This window comes from Empidonax traillii, unplaced genomic scaffold, assembly GCF_003031625.1.
Source record: "Empidonax traillii isolate 1590-97213 ecotype Southwest subspecies unplaced genomic scaffold, ASM303162v1 scaffold68:size1967880, whole genome shotgun sequence".
In the NCBI taxonomy this organism is placed as follows: domain Eukaryota; kingdom Metazoa; phylum Chordata; class Aves; order Passeriformes; family Tyrannidae; genus Empidonax; species Empidonax traillii.
This window is the reverse complement of record NW_020955261.1, coordinates 734,151-752,539: the sequence shown is the minus strand read 5'-3', so window position 1 is coordinate 752,539 and position 18,389 is coordinate 734,151. Positions and strand designations below refer to the sequence as shown.

Sequence of the window (18,389 nt, the reverse complement as noted above, 5' to 3'; positions counted from 1 at the left end):
GAGACAAGTTTCTGATGTGATATACCAGATGTCTAGGAATCAGAGGTATGCTCAAGGTTAAGAGCCACCCAGCTCATAAGGCTCAAAGATAAAGCAAGTCAGCAGGGCCAGGCCTTAGATTAAACACTCTGGTGTTGAATCTGCATCACTGATAAAGTCATCTAAGAATTGCTGAGAGGATGAAGAAAATAAAAAGCTACATCCCAAACTTCTTATTTCAGTGTACTGGAAAATGAAACTTTTTCTAATTCTAATATTTTCTAATTCACGCATGTCATGTGACTAATGTCTTACTGAAGTTTTGAAGGACTATAGCAACAGAACATTCTTCTAGGAAGGAGTAATTCTGAGGATGCATTATACTTCAACCAGGTAGCACAGCATATTTGTGTAATGTATTTCTATCCTGGTGCTTATGAGTGGAAGAACTCCCCAAATCAACTTACTTCATCTTGTAATGACTCTTCAACTTGTTCATCATAGTCTTCATCTTGCCTTTTCACTAAATTAAAAAAAAATTAAACCATTATCTTTCTACAAGTGCATAAAAAGCCTGTGAAAGGGAAAAAATTATGCAGAAACAAATTTAGAAAACAGGAAACAGTAGCTGAAGATGCAACAGGAATTTTCTGTCTTTAAGAAGCTTCAAAGAGCTTTCACAGAAAAACAAGTAGTACAAGCAGCTCATTTTAAGAATGTGTAAAACCCATTAAATAAATACACCAGCTTCTCCATGAAGACATGAAAAGTGCTTAGAAATAAGAAACTACCATTGCTTTAAGAAAACTGGGAAGACTTCAGATGAAAACCCACAGAAGTGACAACACCAGATATGTGCACTGTCTCTCAAGTAAATCTGTCCATAAACTTTTGATTAAACTACAGTACTGCTGCAAATGATGCCACCTTCATCCTCCCAGAGCTTACAAATGTAACTCATGGCTTCTGCTGTTTCAAAGCCCAATTACCTTACATAAATACACAAATTAAGAAATTTGAACTAAGCTTTTTTTCTGTGTTCAGAAATAATTAGGAGTTCTGCTTTAAGGAACAGCCATATCACATGTTAACAGGAATTAGTGTTAACTTACCCTGTCTTAATTCTTGATTTTTAAAGTGCTCTTCTAGTTTTCCTTTCAGGATTCCCCCAAGCTCTTCAAAGTGTTCATTGTTAAGGCATCCGTCACCCATTACCTCAATACACTTGTGAAATAAAATCATCAGTTTTTCAGATTTAAGTTACATGAGCAGTCTTAATGAAATCTAAGCACTCAAAGAATATTAACACATGGTCTGCTTTAAGGGATCACTAGCAGAAATAATATTAATAAAACAGTCATACCGTAATCAATGGTCAAATTATACAAGTAAGGCATAACACTGCTGGACATTTCATACCCACAACTTCAGTTGCTTGTAGTTAAAATTAACAAATCTGATAATTGTTTTAGGTTAATACTTTGGTGTTTTTGAAAAAAAATACAACTTTTTCCATTAGCTGTAACATTTAAAGTCAAATCAAATTTCATGTAGAGGAGGCCTTGCATTTATTCCAGCCATGTAAATGAATATCAAGCACAGTCCTTTCTTATTGTAAAAAGGTACAGACATCGCAAAATTTGTAAAGGATAACGTTACCTTTGCAAAAGAATGCATTATTTCTGAGAGAACATCTGACTCTGGTTCTGTCCCAATGGCTTTGATGAGTGCATCACACATGAAGTGCCACATCTGCGTGAGGTACTCCGGCCCACGGACTCGAGCACATTCAAGAAGGAGGGGCATCGACTCTGCTGCTGCCACTCGAACACGTTTCATTATTAAGGAAATAAAGCAATCAAGTCCAACATGAAGTGCTTTGAATTTAAGCACCAACCACCATAATTAAATTCTTAGTTTTCTACCCAAAATTGTTTTTTTAATTAGTCTAGTGCATTTGATTTCTTAAGTAGATACAGATTAAACATACGAAAACTAAACTGTTTGCTATTTTAAAGTGGCTTCAAGCCTGTTTCAGGCCATGACAGAAAAGCTGTTCAAGTTCTCCTTAGCTTTGTTAGCGCAAACATCACTTTCTCTACTGATGGCTTATTTAAAAAGAAACTATGCAGAAAAGTAGGATACATTGCGTATAAATCAACATTCTCTGAAACAATTTCTGCTATAAAGCCACAGATTATTTTAACGCTAACACTTTCAATTCATTTAGGAAAAAGTGAGCGAGACTTAGATTCTTCCAAATTAAGTCTCTGTTTTCACAGTAGAATTGGTTAACAGGATATCATCATGGAAATAGAACTTCAGCAAGGGAACCATCAGCTTTACGACTTGTTCTGTGTACTCCACAAATCCTTCTTTTAGCTCCTTTGCATAGCAAACCTGAAAAACAGAGCATAAAAATGCCTCCTTTAAAGTAAAATACTAATATATTTCAACTATGTAATGGTAAGAAAGATTGCTAAAGGTGTAAGGTTTTTTTAGTTTACTTTAAAACACATTTACCTTCCCCCTCCACCGTGGTATTTTAAGAAACTCTGACAGCATGAGTTGTCACTCTTAGAGCATGCACGTATTTCTTTAACTGAATTCAGAAACAGCAATATTTGCAAAAATGAACTACTTTTTTAACATATCATGTTCCTTAAAAGTTTTGCTAACAAAGGAGAACTATCTGTTCGTTTTAAAAAATGTAAGCTCCAAACCAAATAAAACTATATTTAATCAAGTAAGCCACATGGAACAAAGTGTCTGAAATATGGCAGTATCACCCAAAAAAACCCCAGAAGTATTTCACGATACTACAAAGAATATTTTGTTACAGATTTTGGCTTCAGGCTCAACTGACCAGCAACACATAGGTCATCAAAATTACTTACCAGCATCTGGCATGCAGTTGCTTTTTCTTCAAGGCCTGCAGTTTTAATTCCAAAACTTTGCTGATCGCCTATGCTTACAAATTCCCAACCATCATCATCACTCATATTCTCCATATCTTGTGCTGTTATAGAGAAGGAAGGAAAAAAAAATCTACAAGTGCTACAAAATAATTTCTTTCAGTATTTCTTTTAAGAAAATCATCATCTTAAACTTACTGTCTAAGAGAGCTACTTCAGGTTTAATGGATGCAGTCTTCATTAAAGGTCCCATGACAACAGGAAGGTACTGCTGAAATTCCTTCCCAAGAATTTTACACATTCTGGCCCATGCTGAGATCATGTAAGAAATCTAGAAAAGATAAAGTCAGAATTTTCATGTCCCACATTTTATTTTAATGCATGCTTGAAAGGAAAGCATGAAGGAAGAACATTATACAATAGGACTTTTAAAAAGACTTTGACAGCAGTGCATAAAACTTACTTCAAAGAGAACTCATCCAAAATGCAATCCATATAAAAATGCATCTCCAAAAGACCTGTCCCAAGTCTGTCTTTCTAACAACACCTTGACAGTACCTCTGATCAAAGCTGCTATACATGTAAAAACGTGACAGTGTAAGATTAACTTATGCAACCATGACTATCTTGAAAAGTGTTATTCTGAAATAAATTATTTCACTAATTTAAACAATAAATTATTTCACTAATTTAAACAATACTACTGAGCCACATTCCTGAAAATGGCAAAATAAGAGCAAAAAAGAGAATGCAGAACTGTGTTTTCAGAGGAATACTTGTTTTCAGGTGCACAAGTCAAAATAGCTCTCTGCTCATTAGAACAGCTGTTTATTAAAGTTTCGCTGAACTATTTATAAGAGGGTGACAGCAAGTAAATAGAACACACAATGCCAAACAAAGCAGTTACTAACAGGCAAGGAATGGTTACCCACATGCTCAAATTTCTTCAGCAAATACAGGTCCTGGAAGTCTCACTTCCTAACCATGCTTCTGTGATAGATTCTGGGGCCAAATCAATGCCAATTTTTGTAAGGCTGGACAATTAGCCTGAGGGGCTAAGTGAGGGGCAGAAATATCACATATACAAGCAGTGTTTTTAAAACTAACCAATGAGCTATAAAGACATGATTTTAACATACCTGTGGGTCATCATCTTCTAAATCACTGAAGTCTGTCTGTGTTTTCAGTAATAGCTGCATTACATCTGATGCATCCTGCATAAACTAGATTCAGGAAATAATTGTATGTTCTTAAAGGCAAATTAAGAAGGTACTTTTCAAAGAGACTTAAAGGCTCACTTACATTAAGTCAAACACACTATCAAGACATAAGCTAAAGCTGGAAGCAGACTGAAATGTGGATAAAAGTGAAAACAAGTTCTTTTCCTGGAAGCGTCACCAAGTTGTTCTTGTCTTAAGCTTCACTGTACCTCTGTTCTTACACTTGAAAGCAGAGGACTACTTAAATAAAACAGTATGTAAATGACCACTACTCACCAATAAAAAAAAATATTTTAAAATCTGACAATTCTAACTTACCCAGATATCCCCGTACTATTTCCTTTATGGAACTGAGATAAAAGCTGACAGCATGAGCTACTTACTCATAAGGTAGTAACATTTTCAGTCACATGAGATGCCCCAATTACGTTACCCTCTTTTCACTCCTCATGTTCTCACTGGTTCTCCAAGAATAATTTACTAAATGTTACGTTTAAAATTTGTCTGAAATTTACTTGCATGCATAGTAAATTTACTAGAAGTCCTTCTAAGTCAAAGGAAAGGGCTGATAATTTGGGGAAGAGGGTATTAGTAGTTTTATACTGCATACATCACATTATTTTACTTTGAAGTGAGACTTTGCTTTCTTCATGCAATAAAATGAAAATCCATAGCCATAATGCAAACTTGCTATCAGAAGATCACTTTGACTCTTCTCTACTGCTTCACAATTGTTTCTCCAATCTTTTGAGAGACATGTTTTAACGAACTTATCAAAAAACCCCCCTGCCAAATACATCAAGCCTCATGAAAAACAAGTACTTCAAGTTCTATTATGAGCACATTTAAACTTTTTCAGGCATGTGCATACAAAAACTATACTAAGTTTCCTTTGAACTAGATACTTTTTGCCCTTGATACTGCCTAAATGAGATGCTCCAGTATTTCTCTTAAGGTAAAAAAAAAACAAAGGCAGTAAAAATGCTATATTTAGACCATTATTTAAAATCTAAACTTACCTTTTCTTTACCAACAGCAAGACCAATTAGGCTGATGCATTCAATAGTCTTTCCTCGTAGAAGTCTTAATTCCTTCTGAACTGCATTCTCAACAATGTGTTTTAAGGAGGGCATAAATAAATCATAGTAGGGAACAAACTTCTCCTCTACTGTATCTGCAACTGATGCAATTGAAGTCACAACTTGCTCCAAAACTAGCTTAGTGCCTTTCTGTATCAACTTGGAAAGAGAAAGAAGAAAGTGTTATATTTTTTAAAGCACAAATTTTACTTAAAAGCATGCCAAATGTAAAAATCTGCTTTTATATGTATCTTAATTCTTGTCAGTTTAGACCAACAACAGATATGTATACTGGCTCATTTTAGAGGTCCTAGTTCAGCTACACTTACTCTGCGTATGTGACAAGGTTACCCTCCATGAAACAACTTGTTCTTACCTCTTGTAATTTTATCACCATGATGGAATGAAGATGCTTCACTAGATTATCCAAATAGGGAATAAGCAGTGACTTCGGACAATCTTCAGTGAAGTTTATGAGTGCTGCAGCTGCATGGGCTTGAACACGCTGGCTACCTTGATCCTCCATGGTTTGCAGGAGAGCTCCTATCACCTGAAAAAGAAACATTTCAGAAAACAAGTTTCTGAAGGGCACATAATTTTATCTCCTTTTTTCCTACTATTTTACTACTTGCCTTCTCATGAAATTTCTTTTGAAAACCAGGTGCGAAGTCAGTTGCCATTTGTCCAATAGCGTTACAAGCAGCGTATCTTACTCTTGGATGCTGAAAAAGTATTTCCCTCAATTATTTAACACATAGTCATGAGAGCAGAAATGAAAACATTCTGAAGTAATTAATAGAACTATACTCACAGGATCCTGAAGGAATAGCAAAACAAAATTAACTATCTCATTTAAAATTCCCTCCATCTGTTGGTGGCAACCTTCTCCAATGGCTGAGAGTGCCATCAAGCCAGCATGCCTGTACTTCCAGTCAGCTACAGAAGAGTAAAAATGAAATGTTACTAATTTGGAAACTGTAAAGCACCACAAAGACAAATCACCTTTTCTTTGAAGGGTGAGGATACACAAGGAGGTAGAGTGAACAATAAGAGATGGAAGGGGAGTTGATGCATCTGCATGATTTGTTAAATACTTTTCACTTTTCCTCATACATACTTTCAGAGATGCACAAAAAATTGAGGGTCTAATCCAGGCCAAATCCAGATGTAGAAAAATAAATTCTTAACTGCTGCTTATGAGCACGTACATAATACTAACAACCTGGAAACTGCATTTTCATTAAATGAACTAACCAGGGAAACATCAGGACATTACTTCTATTTCTCCCTCCCCCATCTCTTTTCTGTTTTAATGACATCAGAACAGTCTAAATCTTCCTTTTTATATCAGGAGGAGAAAAAGGTCTAGTGACTCGAAAAATACTCAAATTTAAAACAAATAAATCATCTATATGGAACTTTTCAGGAGTCTCCCTCAAGACTACGTAAGAACAGTAACATTTTAATTTGTCAGTGTAAGACTTTCTTTGCCTCCAAGCTTTCTTAGCCTGTTCTCAGGGTAGGGGGTATTGCTGAAATGAACCTTTCGTGTCCCTCTTCTTTTTCTTTAGGCAAGGGAAATGTGACAAACTCTAATTTCTTTTACTTATTTTTCACAAAAATCTTTCTCTGTGGTAGAAACCATGGAGATTACAGAAGAGAAAACCAGAAGAATGAACATGTTTATCAAACAACCTATGGGAAAGGCATGTAACAAAACTTATTTCCCCAAGTAATGCAATATTTCATTATTGTTGGGAACGTATTATATTCCTAGAATGAAGAACATCAGAGTTCAGTGTAGTAGAATCCTGACACTCAAGCTTCTGTCTGACCAGGGTGAGATGAAGTATCATCTTGACAGAAGGTACAACAGGGAAGCAGCAGTTTATTTTGTGCTATTTCAGTTCATTGGATGTTCCTAGTTAAGCCTACACCTCGCTATTCTCACTGTTTTACTGCTGGCATGCATTCCAAAATTGAAATTAATGAATCTACAAAATGAAACAATGAACTTTGGCCCATCTGGTCACCCAATCCAAACTGAGAAGTTTTGAATTATTATCTCAATAAACATTTATGAGAAAAGTGGTGGGGATAGGAAGAGTTTGATTACTGAGTGTATTGATTATGTTTTAATCTAAAGGTCTCCATCTTGCTCCCCAACTCCGTACCACTGAAAGCCTCTGAATCAAACCATATCTTTTGCATTTCCCTTCTCTAAAGAGTACCACGAGTTATGGGGAGCCCTGACTCAGCAGAAAGAAAGCATCAGGCATCAATTGCATAACTCCTCCTCTTCAAAGGAGTCAGGTCTTTACAGCAATTTGATTCCACACCTCTCTGTGTGTACTACAAAACTAGGCAGCTGCTAGCCTTGAAGCTATCAAAACTAGAACAGTCAGGCTAGCCTGTTGCCTTAATAAAACTTTCTTTACAAAAAACCCCTTCATTCTAAACAGGCTTTATAACTGTTCACACACTGCTAGGTGCTACCTTGAGTAGCCCTCTGTTCCATATCCAATATGGTAGCAGTCTTTTCTGGGCTGGGTTTTAAGCCATGAAGACAGAAATCATACCCAGAACTTCTGCATTATTTTCTACTTTAAAGGCTCAAAGCAAAGCAAAGGTCAAGTGAAAGCACGTGAAAGCAATGCGCAGTATCTTTTTGAGTAATTGCCTGAGCAAGCATTACAGGTATTTTAAGAGGAAAAGAAGCATACAAAGCAACTGATAAGAACATACGGAAACACTTCATGAAACCAACATTAAAAATCAGCATGCCACAAGACAGCCAGCCAACCAAAGACGTCTGTATTTTGGTCCATCAACTTACAGGCAAAAAAACCCCAACAAGTTTCCCTCTATGAACTGTAACATACTAAAATTCCATTTAAAGGGGGCAGTTCTGAAGAAGGAAAACCACCCAGCTACAAAATAACAGGTGGCACTTCAGGCAAACTTAAGGTACTGTGAGTTACTGTACAGGGATTTAGAGAGAATATTTATAAGGAAAAAAAGATTTCGAAACTTCCCTTATTTATATGTAATTCACAGGCTGTTTGTTTTAAAATCTGTTTTATTTTTAACTCTCTGTTCACCTGTCCATGGTGCAGAAAAAAATGCACTGTATGTAAGCTTAACAAATCACAGCCTAAGAGAAGGTATAAAACTCCTATGTTCACAGAATTTACAGTTTTTGCTGGTGGCATCAAAACTAGAAACATAAAAACATCAAGTAGCTAAACATGAAAATTTAAGAGGTATCAAAGTTCTTGGAAAGAACAGAACTATTGAAAAAAAAAAAGGAAAATAAAATGGAAAATACTTACGATTCTGAAGCATTTGCATAATATGTTCTTTAATCATAGGCAAAACAAGTTTTCCTCCAAGGCCACATGCCATCCGGTCCAGTGCACTCTCACCAGCCACTGCATTGCTAAATATGAGTTACAGAAATATCAGTGGTTTAGTATCTACAGTAAAACAAGCAGTCAAACAGGGCACAGAAGTGCCCTTCCCTGAAGTTCTAGTCTTCACACCTTTGCTATCTGAATTCAAGTATCCATCCTTAATGGATAAACCATAAACCATACCCACATCTAAAAACACACGCACCAGTCACAGTTATTTACTCTTCTCTGAAACATTTATTATCTGCAGCCCACTGATTAGGTCTACTACTAGAGAAACTTGAGCCTTACTAGCACTAGCAGTGAAGGTACAGATTGAATTTTTCAGCAGTTACACTGACTTAGAAAGAAAAAACTAAATTTGCAATAAATGAAACAGTAATACTGGTCATCATCTTTTTGTCATGAGAATACAAACTAGTTCAGATTTGCTATGAATCAGGTGAACCAGAAGAATTCAAATTTTGGCACATAAGAGACCTTTCTTGCATGGCTGCAGTACTCTCACTCAACTAGCATGTTCTCTTGTTAATGACTGAGGCAGAAAACATCTTGTGAGGAATTTATGAGTGTCAGACAGATGAACAAGCAAATTGAGAATTGCCAAATGTTAACTGTGTAAAGTGATTTGTTCTACCCAATAGAATTATTCCCTACAGAAAAGCAAGAAAGTTTCCAGGACACAGATAACTACTGTCACAGTCTGGGTATGGCTAGCACTGTTATAGCTCAAGGTTATTATGGTCTATCCTAGACACCCAGGATGATGAAAAAGCTGAGAAATGGTTCAGAAAGGGATGAATCTCCTTGTTTTTTAAAGTATCAGTCAGCTGGGTCAGAAACAGAGGTCTTGAAATTACTATGCTTGAATCTCCAAGTCTCATTACAAACCATAAATAGTCTAGAAGCTCATATGCTGTGAACAATAGTATTTGCAAAAAGAAATTGACAGTATTGTATTTGTTCTTCAGATTAATCATGTTCAAATAAACAGACACATCACCAGGAGGATAATGGTGCATGGGCACACAGGTTTAGAATGGAGCAAACTCACTAGAGTTAATATCAGCTTTCATCTGAAATAACACTCGTCGAGCTCTTTCTTCCCACCATTAATTCACACATTCAGTTTGAGGAAATAAAGATAGTTTATCTTGAAAAAAATGACCACGCACCTCTCTGCAATGTTTGCAAGGCCTCTGCCAAGGAAAGAGGAAGTTGGATTAACCTTTTCCTCCTTTAGAATTTCACTGCTCTATGAAATCAGAGCACCAGAAAACTGGAAACACTAAAATATTCCCTGCTGCTTTTGTGTAGGCTGACTCACATCCCCCTTAATCACATCTGAACACACCCTAACTAGGGTGCAGCCTGATGATCATTAGCCTATTTCTGTGACTGCACAAAAATTCCAGCCTTCTTCTGAAGCTACAAAGACTCAAGCACCAGAAGACATGAGCATGTACACTACCCACTGAGCTCTCTGCAAAGGTGGACTTCAACGGTGGGAAACACTTAGTAGCACTAAGAGTGACCCTGCTAAAAAAAAAAAAAACCAACAAAACAATCACCACACACACAGCCTCCAATGACCAACTGATGGCCAGTATTTTGTGTCTAAGCCTCAAGCTCTCCTGAGGCCCAAAGGAGCTATGTTTTTCCTTCAGGGTAAGGTTGCTGAGCATAACTTGTTTTCTGATCTTTGCTCACTATAAATGTGGCTTGTAACTGAGAAAAGGCAGTTAAGCTGTGTTTAGAAGAACAGAGCTGACAATAAATAGAAAATGGCACGCCTCAAGCGGATGATTCAGTGTACTTACCAAGCTGCCTAAAGTAAGCCATCTGAATAAATTTCCACACCCTGAAAGACTTGATAAGGATTTAAACTTTAATATTCTATTTCTCTTTGAAATTCAGCTGACTGAAAAGATACAAATACTTAACAAACTTGAATGCAGTGGTGGTGTCTGACAGTTCTACCTGTATGGCAAAATTTCAACACTGAGGAAACAAGTAAGTTTAAAAGGGTATGGTCTACTATGTAAGGGAGGGAAGAAAGGACAGCTTACTTTCAATTTCATAATCAAAGGGAACTAAAAAAGTATTCCAAGAAAGGCAAAGATTAAACAGGTTCTTTCATAAATTCATACGCCTACTCCCATCAATTCTGCAGGTGTCTTTATGCCGGATATCTAGTCTAAGTTGCTATACAGTTCAGGGTAAACTGATATCTCTTCTACTGGCTATTTTCCTATGAAGATCTCTAAGTGCTCTGTGATACACTAATTACATGTGAGTCTGGAAGGAGATGCCAGATATGTCAAAGAAGTGTCTAGACTGGTAAATGAACGTCTGTGTCTTCAGAGAAGTGTGGAGATAGTTATCTCCTAAATCTATTTCTGCTTGCTTCTGCTTCATTTTAACTGTAGCTGGACAAGAGCAAATGTAACAAGACACTGCAGACAAACCACTATTATTCTAGTAAAAAGTTGGAGCAAGCTACAAAGCATGTAGGAATAAGCAAATCAGTATCACTGGACATCTTTAGCTCTTTCTCACCTATCACACAATAAGACCAAGCTACTGCTGGACATACAAAGGGATTAAAAATAATAACAAAATGTACTATTACTGAGCTAGATGGAATCTAGCAAGGAATTCCATGGTGCATGATGTCATCCTTCCAATGACAGGCAGCTTTTTTCTATAACAACACCTTTTCAAGGGCATAGATACAGAAAAATACAAAGAGATCAGTTGTAGATGATTAAACAGGTCAGTATGCTTTAGCTTTGGTTCCAGCTAACTTCAGGATTAGCCCTCAGTTTAAAGGATTTGGAAGCACTGACTTCTGAACCAAATGACAGAAGAAACTGAAGTCTGAAAAGCTGAAACAGTACAAAACAGCAGACAAGAGAATATACAACTTGACAAATTACAGCAATAAACGAAAACTGAAGTAGTTTAGATACTGTTCAGCAAGGAAGTAAAGTAACCCACACATAAAGTGCTCATGACTGAGGGAACAAAACTACAGTCATTTGAGTAAAGAGAAAGTAATGCATGGCAGTCATTTGCATTCTGCACTTAAAACCTGCCTTTATACACAGTCTTGATAAGATATTGAAACGACTAGTTTCATAATTACCTGTCAAAATCATCATCTGCAAGCTCATCTGCATTTGCCCAATCTTCATCTTCTTCCAAGTCAACCATCATTGCTAACATTTGAGGAACTGAAAAAAGAAAAAAAAAAAAAACAAAACACCAAAATGAAAAAACCACCAGTTTTAAACACAGGCTGCTTTCTTAAAATAGATTTTCAAATAACAAGCATGAATTTTAAGTTTTCTTCTTTCAAAAAATTTTTGAAGAAAAATAACTCTTCTTCAGTAGCAGATGGCCAAGTCTGTCAAACTGCAGCAGTCAATAATTCAGAACAGATTGGCAGAAAAGTATTTCCAGAACATTCAAATCCAGAGTAAAAAATACTTGAGTGTATTTCTTACCAGGACTCATAGTGCAATGCAAGATTTTTTGTAAGTCATGAAAATCATAAAAAGCAAATTCCTCAATAAAGTCTATGTTTTTGAAAGGTAAAAACAGTATTAGATGCTTTAAGAACTCAGATACACTTCACTAGTACTGTTGAAGCTCTGACATCATCCTTTGAACATTTACTGATGAAATAGACTATTAATTATGAAAGAGTAATACTGAACCCTTAGTTTTGCTAACATGATAAACTTGTTAACTATATGGACAGTGATCTCTTAGCATAAAGTTTTAGTTTTTACAATAAGGTAATGGTTTAGAACTTGATGTTTCTTTTCTCACCACTTAATAAAATTTTTGTTTCGTACCATGAACATATTTTATACATAATAATAATACTCCACCATTTTTTATTTCTACAATCTACTTCTGTAGATTGATCCTGTCTGCTCTTCTCAGTCTAAGTCTTTACAGAGACTATTACACAATATCTATCACAACGTTAAACTACTATGCAATAAGCATTAACTATTTTTCTGAGTTCTCACAGTAGGAAGAAGTGCAGTGATTTGTCTGTTCTGAGTCTGCCAGTTCCTGTGCTCTTCAAAAGCACAAGGGGTGAAAAGTCTACCTTGCACTTTCAGAGCAAAGTATGGTGCTCTTTACTTTGTAGTACACACTAACAAGTCAGAGCAGTTGTTTGAATTCATAGAATCGTAGAATCAACCGGGTTGGAAAAGACCTCTGAGATCATCAAGTCCAACTCTTGTTCCAACACTGGTGTGGTTACTAGACCATGGCACTCAGTGCCACATCCAGTCTCATCTTAAAAACCTTCAGGGACAGAGAATCCTGGGAAGCCCATTCCAATGTCTGATTACTCTCTCTGTAAAAAATTTCTTCCTAATATCCAACCTAAACTTCCCCTGGCAGAGTCAACATCATTTATGTAAAAAAGTTTCACTATGACCTGGAAACAAAAGTTTTTAGTCAAATACTCAACCTCCAACCTTTAATAATCTTTTTGGGACAGGATACCTCACATCTTGAAAACAGCTGTCACAGCTAACTGCCCTTTACAGTAACCTACCTGAAAAACTGGTAGGCATACAGTAACTGTCCATGCTGCTAATGTCATTTACTGGAACTGATCCAGGATACTAAAACCGGTGAATTTCATAATATACTTACACTGCTGTAAACTACTAAAGAGACATCACCCTAAGCAAACTCTCCACCACAGATTTGGACAGATGAGAAACTTCTAGTCAACTGATGACAGAAGAAAATACTGCTCACTCACAGCATTGTGCAGCAAGTATCAAGTAAAGATCTAACTACGGATTGATGTTGCTCAATGTGGCTATATATTTTCAGACAGACACTACAGCAAGTCTTCAAAAACCTTCAGAGGGCTTTTATATATGTATCAAGATAACTTAATGGACAATATGAACTCTCTAGCATGATGCCCACATGTCAGAATTTGGTATGTACTTCTTAGGCCTCCAAGCCCCCCTGAGTAGAACAGCCCAGCTTTTCAGACATAGATGTGCATAAGCACATACGTGAGAATTATGTATCATCATAACACCTATGAAATATGGAAGACAATCATCATCTGCCACAAATGCTATGCAGTTCCAAAAACTGATGTCAGTGTCCTTTGCTGCTAGCAAGCAAGGCTGAGAACAAACTCATTCAAAGCATTCTGGCCATCAGTGTATCTTGATATTTAATATGAATGTGGTTGCCAGTTTCACAAAGGGCTTTTTAAAAAAAATGTGGGATTGTGCATTGAAGTTTCAACACTGTCCCAATAAGCCTTCAAAATTTAATTACTGCCAGTATATAGACTGCTTACAAACAAGTTAAGTATCAGCCCACTAAGTCTGTTTCTTATCAGAGCATGCCATGGACTTTTAATTTTCTAGAGACTGTAGGGAAATGCATCTCTGATTTGTAGGGAAAGAGCAATAAAACACTCTGCTATCCTGAATATTGAGCTCAAGGAGGGAAATGTGAATCCAAATGGGACTCCTGAGCAGCTACCTGCCACACAGGACACACACTTACTCCTAAATCAGCATAAGATGACAATTTTGCCTAAGTCCCAGTTCCAGTTGTATCAAGCGATCTATCAACATTTTAGTTGAATGAAAACAGAAAACCTTTTAAACTAAGACACAAAACTAAGATAAAAGCAATCCTTTTTGGCTACCTTTTTATCCTTCTCTGAACACAACTGCTTTACTAGCTCTGCAAAATAAATGTCTTTCTCCTTAGCTATATATTAATAATGAGAACAATTTTACAATGAACTGCAAAGCAAAGGCATTTCATTCCCTTACAGTGCTTTATCTTAATACAAGCACTTTGTTCCTAAACAGCAATCCAACAGAAAAGCAAAACATTCTGAAAAGGTATGAGGTACTTCTCCACTATGCTGCCCAACCAGTTAAGAACCTTGTAATAATGTGGGGTCAGCAAGTATCAAGAGTTAATATTTCCAACAAGCTACAGGACAGAGTGAAAATACAGTGTTCTGAAAATTTTCAAGTTTCAAAATACATTCTAAAAGAACCTGTTCTTTAAAAAACTATTCTACTAGTAAACAAAACTTCTCAATAATACTTTAGGCACTTAAGCCAAGCAGGTCCAGTTTACAACATATTCTAGAAGTTTTATTATTATCTTAGTGACATGTATATACACAGCTTTCCTCAGCCTGAGTACACACATTAAAAAAAAGTTGCCTTTTATGCAAGTTTCAGAAAACAAGTAAGAATCTAGACAAATACAAGCATGACAGGTAGGGAAAAGCAGGCTACACTGCTGTGTCAGTGCCTGGATCTAGTCACAAAGGGTTTAAAAGGCAGAGAAGCATAACTGCATATAGTATTGCTGCTGGGGCTGTCCAGAAGACATTTATTTTTAACATTTCAAACAATAATGCATGATTTAAAGAGTGCCTCTTCAAACAATTTACAATCTACATGTTAAACAGACTAATTAGATTATTCCTACGTAGTTATACAAGCTCCTGATTTTTAATTCACAGTTTTAACTCAACACTGAAGCTCAACATGCACGCTGAATTCCTTCACTCTTCAGCTGCCAGCATCACAGAGTATCTGGCCTACATACCAAACTTCAAACGTAGAACTTCAGCACTAAATGCATCAACTTTTTTTTTTTACAGTAAAAATTTCCAAATCCAGTATGAAAGCAGTATTTTCCTTGGAAACATCTAATAAGAGTCTGCTGTATTTTTATTCAAATTTTTGGTGCTGCATAAGCAACCATAAGATTAATTTATGAAGGGTCACAACAGGAAGGGGTGACACTGAATTGAGTTTTTTTAAGTTATTAGCACTAGCAAACTGTCAGACATGGTTCTGCCACTGATCACCTGTAGTGTCGATTTAATATTGTGAAAGACAACTATTAAAAAAAAAAAAAAGAGTAAAATACTTACTGGCTTGTGCAATAATATTTGTATGCCTCCTCAGCATAGCAGCAGCAGTTTCTGACAAGGCCACAATTACTTCAAGAGCCAACTGACGCTGCATGTTACTGAGACTGGTATCTGCACACAACTACAACCCAGAAGATTAGAGCAAACAGTTAGAACAAAAGTTTTGGGACGGAAAAAGTGATTTTTAAAAAATATTCCTAGCTTTACCTTCAGAGTTAGTTGCAACGTAGCTTCTAAATGTGGTCGTAAATACTTAGGAACAGAATCTGCAATTTCTACAAGGGATTTCAAAACAGAATCATCGTTTTGGTAGCAGGAATCATTTAGAGCCTATAAAAAGATAAGATGAAGATAAGATTAAATAAAAACAAACAACACTACGAATAGGACCAGTGTTATAGAAGGAATCTGATTAATTGTACTCTTGTCTCTCTGAACAATCATTTAGCATCAGTAGCTAAGTAATTAAAGCCTTAGAGAACAAGAACCGACGAGAGCAAACTTTTTGATGAAACTAATGCTGTTAACAAAGAACTAGCTGATTCCACCAGATACAAGCAGAATGAAGAAGACAAGGACCAAGGAGACAGTTCCAAGAGAATGAAGTAACTTCAGCAGAAAGGCAGCCCAGCAACAATGAAAACCAGTAAGAAATCAAGAGACCACCAACCAGAAGTGGTTGGGGATTGGGTGATGTGCGGTACAGGTATAATTGAGAGGTGTGAATTGGGGTAGAGGTCCCTATATGGAGGCATCACAGCTTGAGCTTTAACCTGAGAACTAATAAAAGACTAATTAGTTGGAAGCCTTCACTCAGATTTTGCATTTTCAGCAGGATCCTAGGGTCAGGCCCTGCTACAGTGGCCTGTGTGCATAAATCTGTAACAATGAAATACTATGCAGGATCCAAAACTACAGGTTTTCCAGAAGTAAGTTATGGCTCACAATGTTCAAATCTAACACTGTAGACACTCAGGAAGAATCAATGTCACACATCAGAGGTGCCAACATGCAAAAGCACTGTTTTGACAAGAAGAACTTCAAAGTCCATTTAAAATAAGGTAACTCTGCCCAAAAGAAGAAAAATAAGCCTAACTCTCCTTTTCCCTGTTACATGAGAAGAGCTTTTAACAGCCTATCTATACCTACAAACAGCAGGAATCTCAAGATTAAACAGGTTTTTTTTCCAGACATCTCTGGAGAGCCACTAAATAAAAGACCTTTCAGCCTTCAGTCAAAGGACACAGCAAAGAGAAAAAGAAATCAAGTTTTTTGCAACTGTCTTTCCTAACTTATAGCCACACTCTGAAAAGTAATTTAGGAAAGTATTTGATGTCTTCCTAACATAGAAGCATTTTTTGAAGTTAACAGGTGTTTTTTAATACTTAAGTCTAGAATCCAACATTTTTTATAATTCCACTTAACCAGCCCACACTTGCAACACAGAAGCAGCATCTTCTAGTATCAGAAATGTTCTGAAAGAAAAAACATTTCATGGTTAAGGCCTTTTGGGCTAATAGTTACCACTCATCCTGATTCTGGCAAAGGATAATGTAATATTTACTGTAAGTTTCTGTAAAACTATATTTTATACCCATTGCAACTCTGACAGTTTTTTTAAAGTAAGTCAGAGTTTCTGAAGAAAGAAGTTTGAAGTGTACAGTGAGCCCAAAAAGGCAGAGGAACTTCACTGCAGTATCAAACCACAACAAACACAGTGTCAGTTAAGTTCTATCCGCTTTCCCCTCCACTGCAAAATTAAGCCCTTGGATAAAAACTTCAACTTAGTTCTTCAAGTTCAACTTCCAGCATAACCATTAGAGCTCTTGTACTGAAAGGACTGATTTGCTAAGTCAGAATTTTATTTTCAGGTTTTTTACTACACTGGTGTTTCAACAAAATGAACTTCAACAGCAACAAAAAAAGCATCCAACCGTCTCCAAAGGTCACTCACCACCATCCTAACACATCCCATCTCCTATTTATAGACTCAGATCTTCATATCCATCTTATGTTACCACAGCCAGAAAATCCTAGTACTTCTTGCAGTAAGTGCTTTAAAAAGACAGATTTCATAGCATAGCTCTGTGCTCTGTATTTGTAAAACAAAGCTTGAAAATGCAAGCCAAGTGCATGTGTTTTTACAGTCTAAAATAGCAGCACTGAAAGATATATCATAGAAACTGGACTATTAGTCTGAAGTCTAAAAACAGCATACCATTTAATTGCTAAACATCAAGATAAATGGCATGCTCACCCCAAATCCTGCCTCACTCTCATTCATACAGTACTATGTAGCCAAGGTCCTCTCAGCCAGTTTCAACTTTTAAACAACACAATTGCTATTGACAAAGTCACAGACAGGGACTAACCACCTAATAGTGACCTCAAAATAAAAACATTTATCTCACACACACTACAGATTATTTTCAAGTTCAGTTGATTTAAATAAATAACTCTCAGTTTCCACTTAAGATCAAGCAGAATTACATCAGTTGCAGCTGCCAGTAACTTTGGCACAATTTTTGTTCAGCTTGCCATGAAGCACATACAAAGTTTATAGCTCACACTGTCAACAGGAACCTGCTGTTCTGACTGTAGCAGAGTCAGTCTTTAACCTAATTTTAGCCTAATTTGTCATCCTTTAGAGCTCAAACCAATTCTGTCTCTGATTTGATTTACAATAGGCTTCCCCTCAAAACAACCTTTTATTAGAATTTCAACTTTTGCTCAGATTCATCCATCCAAGACATCTTATTCAGCCTCAGAAATTATATGAAGTTTAAAAGGGTATTTTGTTTGCAATTTCC

General features: G+C 36.4%; 1 protein-coding gene across 1 annotated transcript in view; it reads right to left on the bottom strand.

Moving 5' to 3' along the window:
- Window positions 1-18,389, bottom strand: part of IPO5 (importin 5) — a 43,076-nt gene that overhangs the window by 10,233 nt on the left and 14,454 nt on the right. Inside the window, exons 7-21 of the mRNA XM_027880330.1 lie at window positions 15,787-15,909; window positions 15,580-15,700; window positions 11,755-11,842; window positions 8,526-8,632; window positions 6,005-6,129; window positions 5,826-5,915; window positions 5,570-5,743; window positions 5,134-5,352; window positions 4,034-4,117; window positions 3,093-3,225; window positions 2,877-2,998; window positions 2,283-2,379; window positions 1,639-1,811; window positions 1,092-1,203; window positions 447-502 (exon numbers count right to left, since the gene is read on the bottom strand). Coding sequence (XP_027736131.1) covers window positions 447-502; window positions 1,092-1,203; window positions 1,639-1,811; window positions 2,283-2,379; window positions 2,877-2,998; window positions 3,093-3,225; window positions 4,034-4,117; window positions 5,134-5,352; window positions 5,570-5,743; window positions 5,826-5,915; window positions 6,005-6,129; window positions 8,526-8,632; window positions 11,755-11,842; window positions 15,580-15,700; window positions 15,787-15,909 — 1,824 coding nt within the window. The remainder of the gene's footprint in view (window positions 1-446; window positions 503-1,091; window positions 1,204-1,638; window positions 1,812-2,282; window positions 2,380-2,876; window positions 2,999-3,092; window positions 3,226-4,033; window positions 4,118-5,133; window positions 5,353-5,569; window positions 5,744-5,825; window positions 5,916-6,004; window positions 6,130-8,525; window positions 8,633-11,754; window positions 11,843-15,579; window positions 15,701-15,786; window positions 15,910-18,389) is intronic.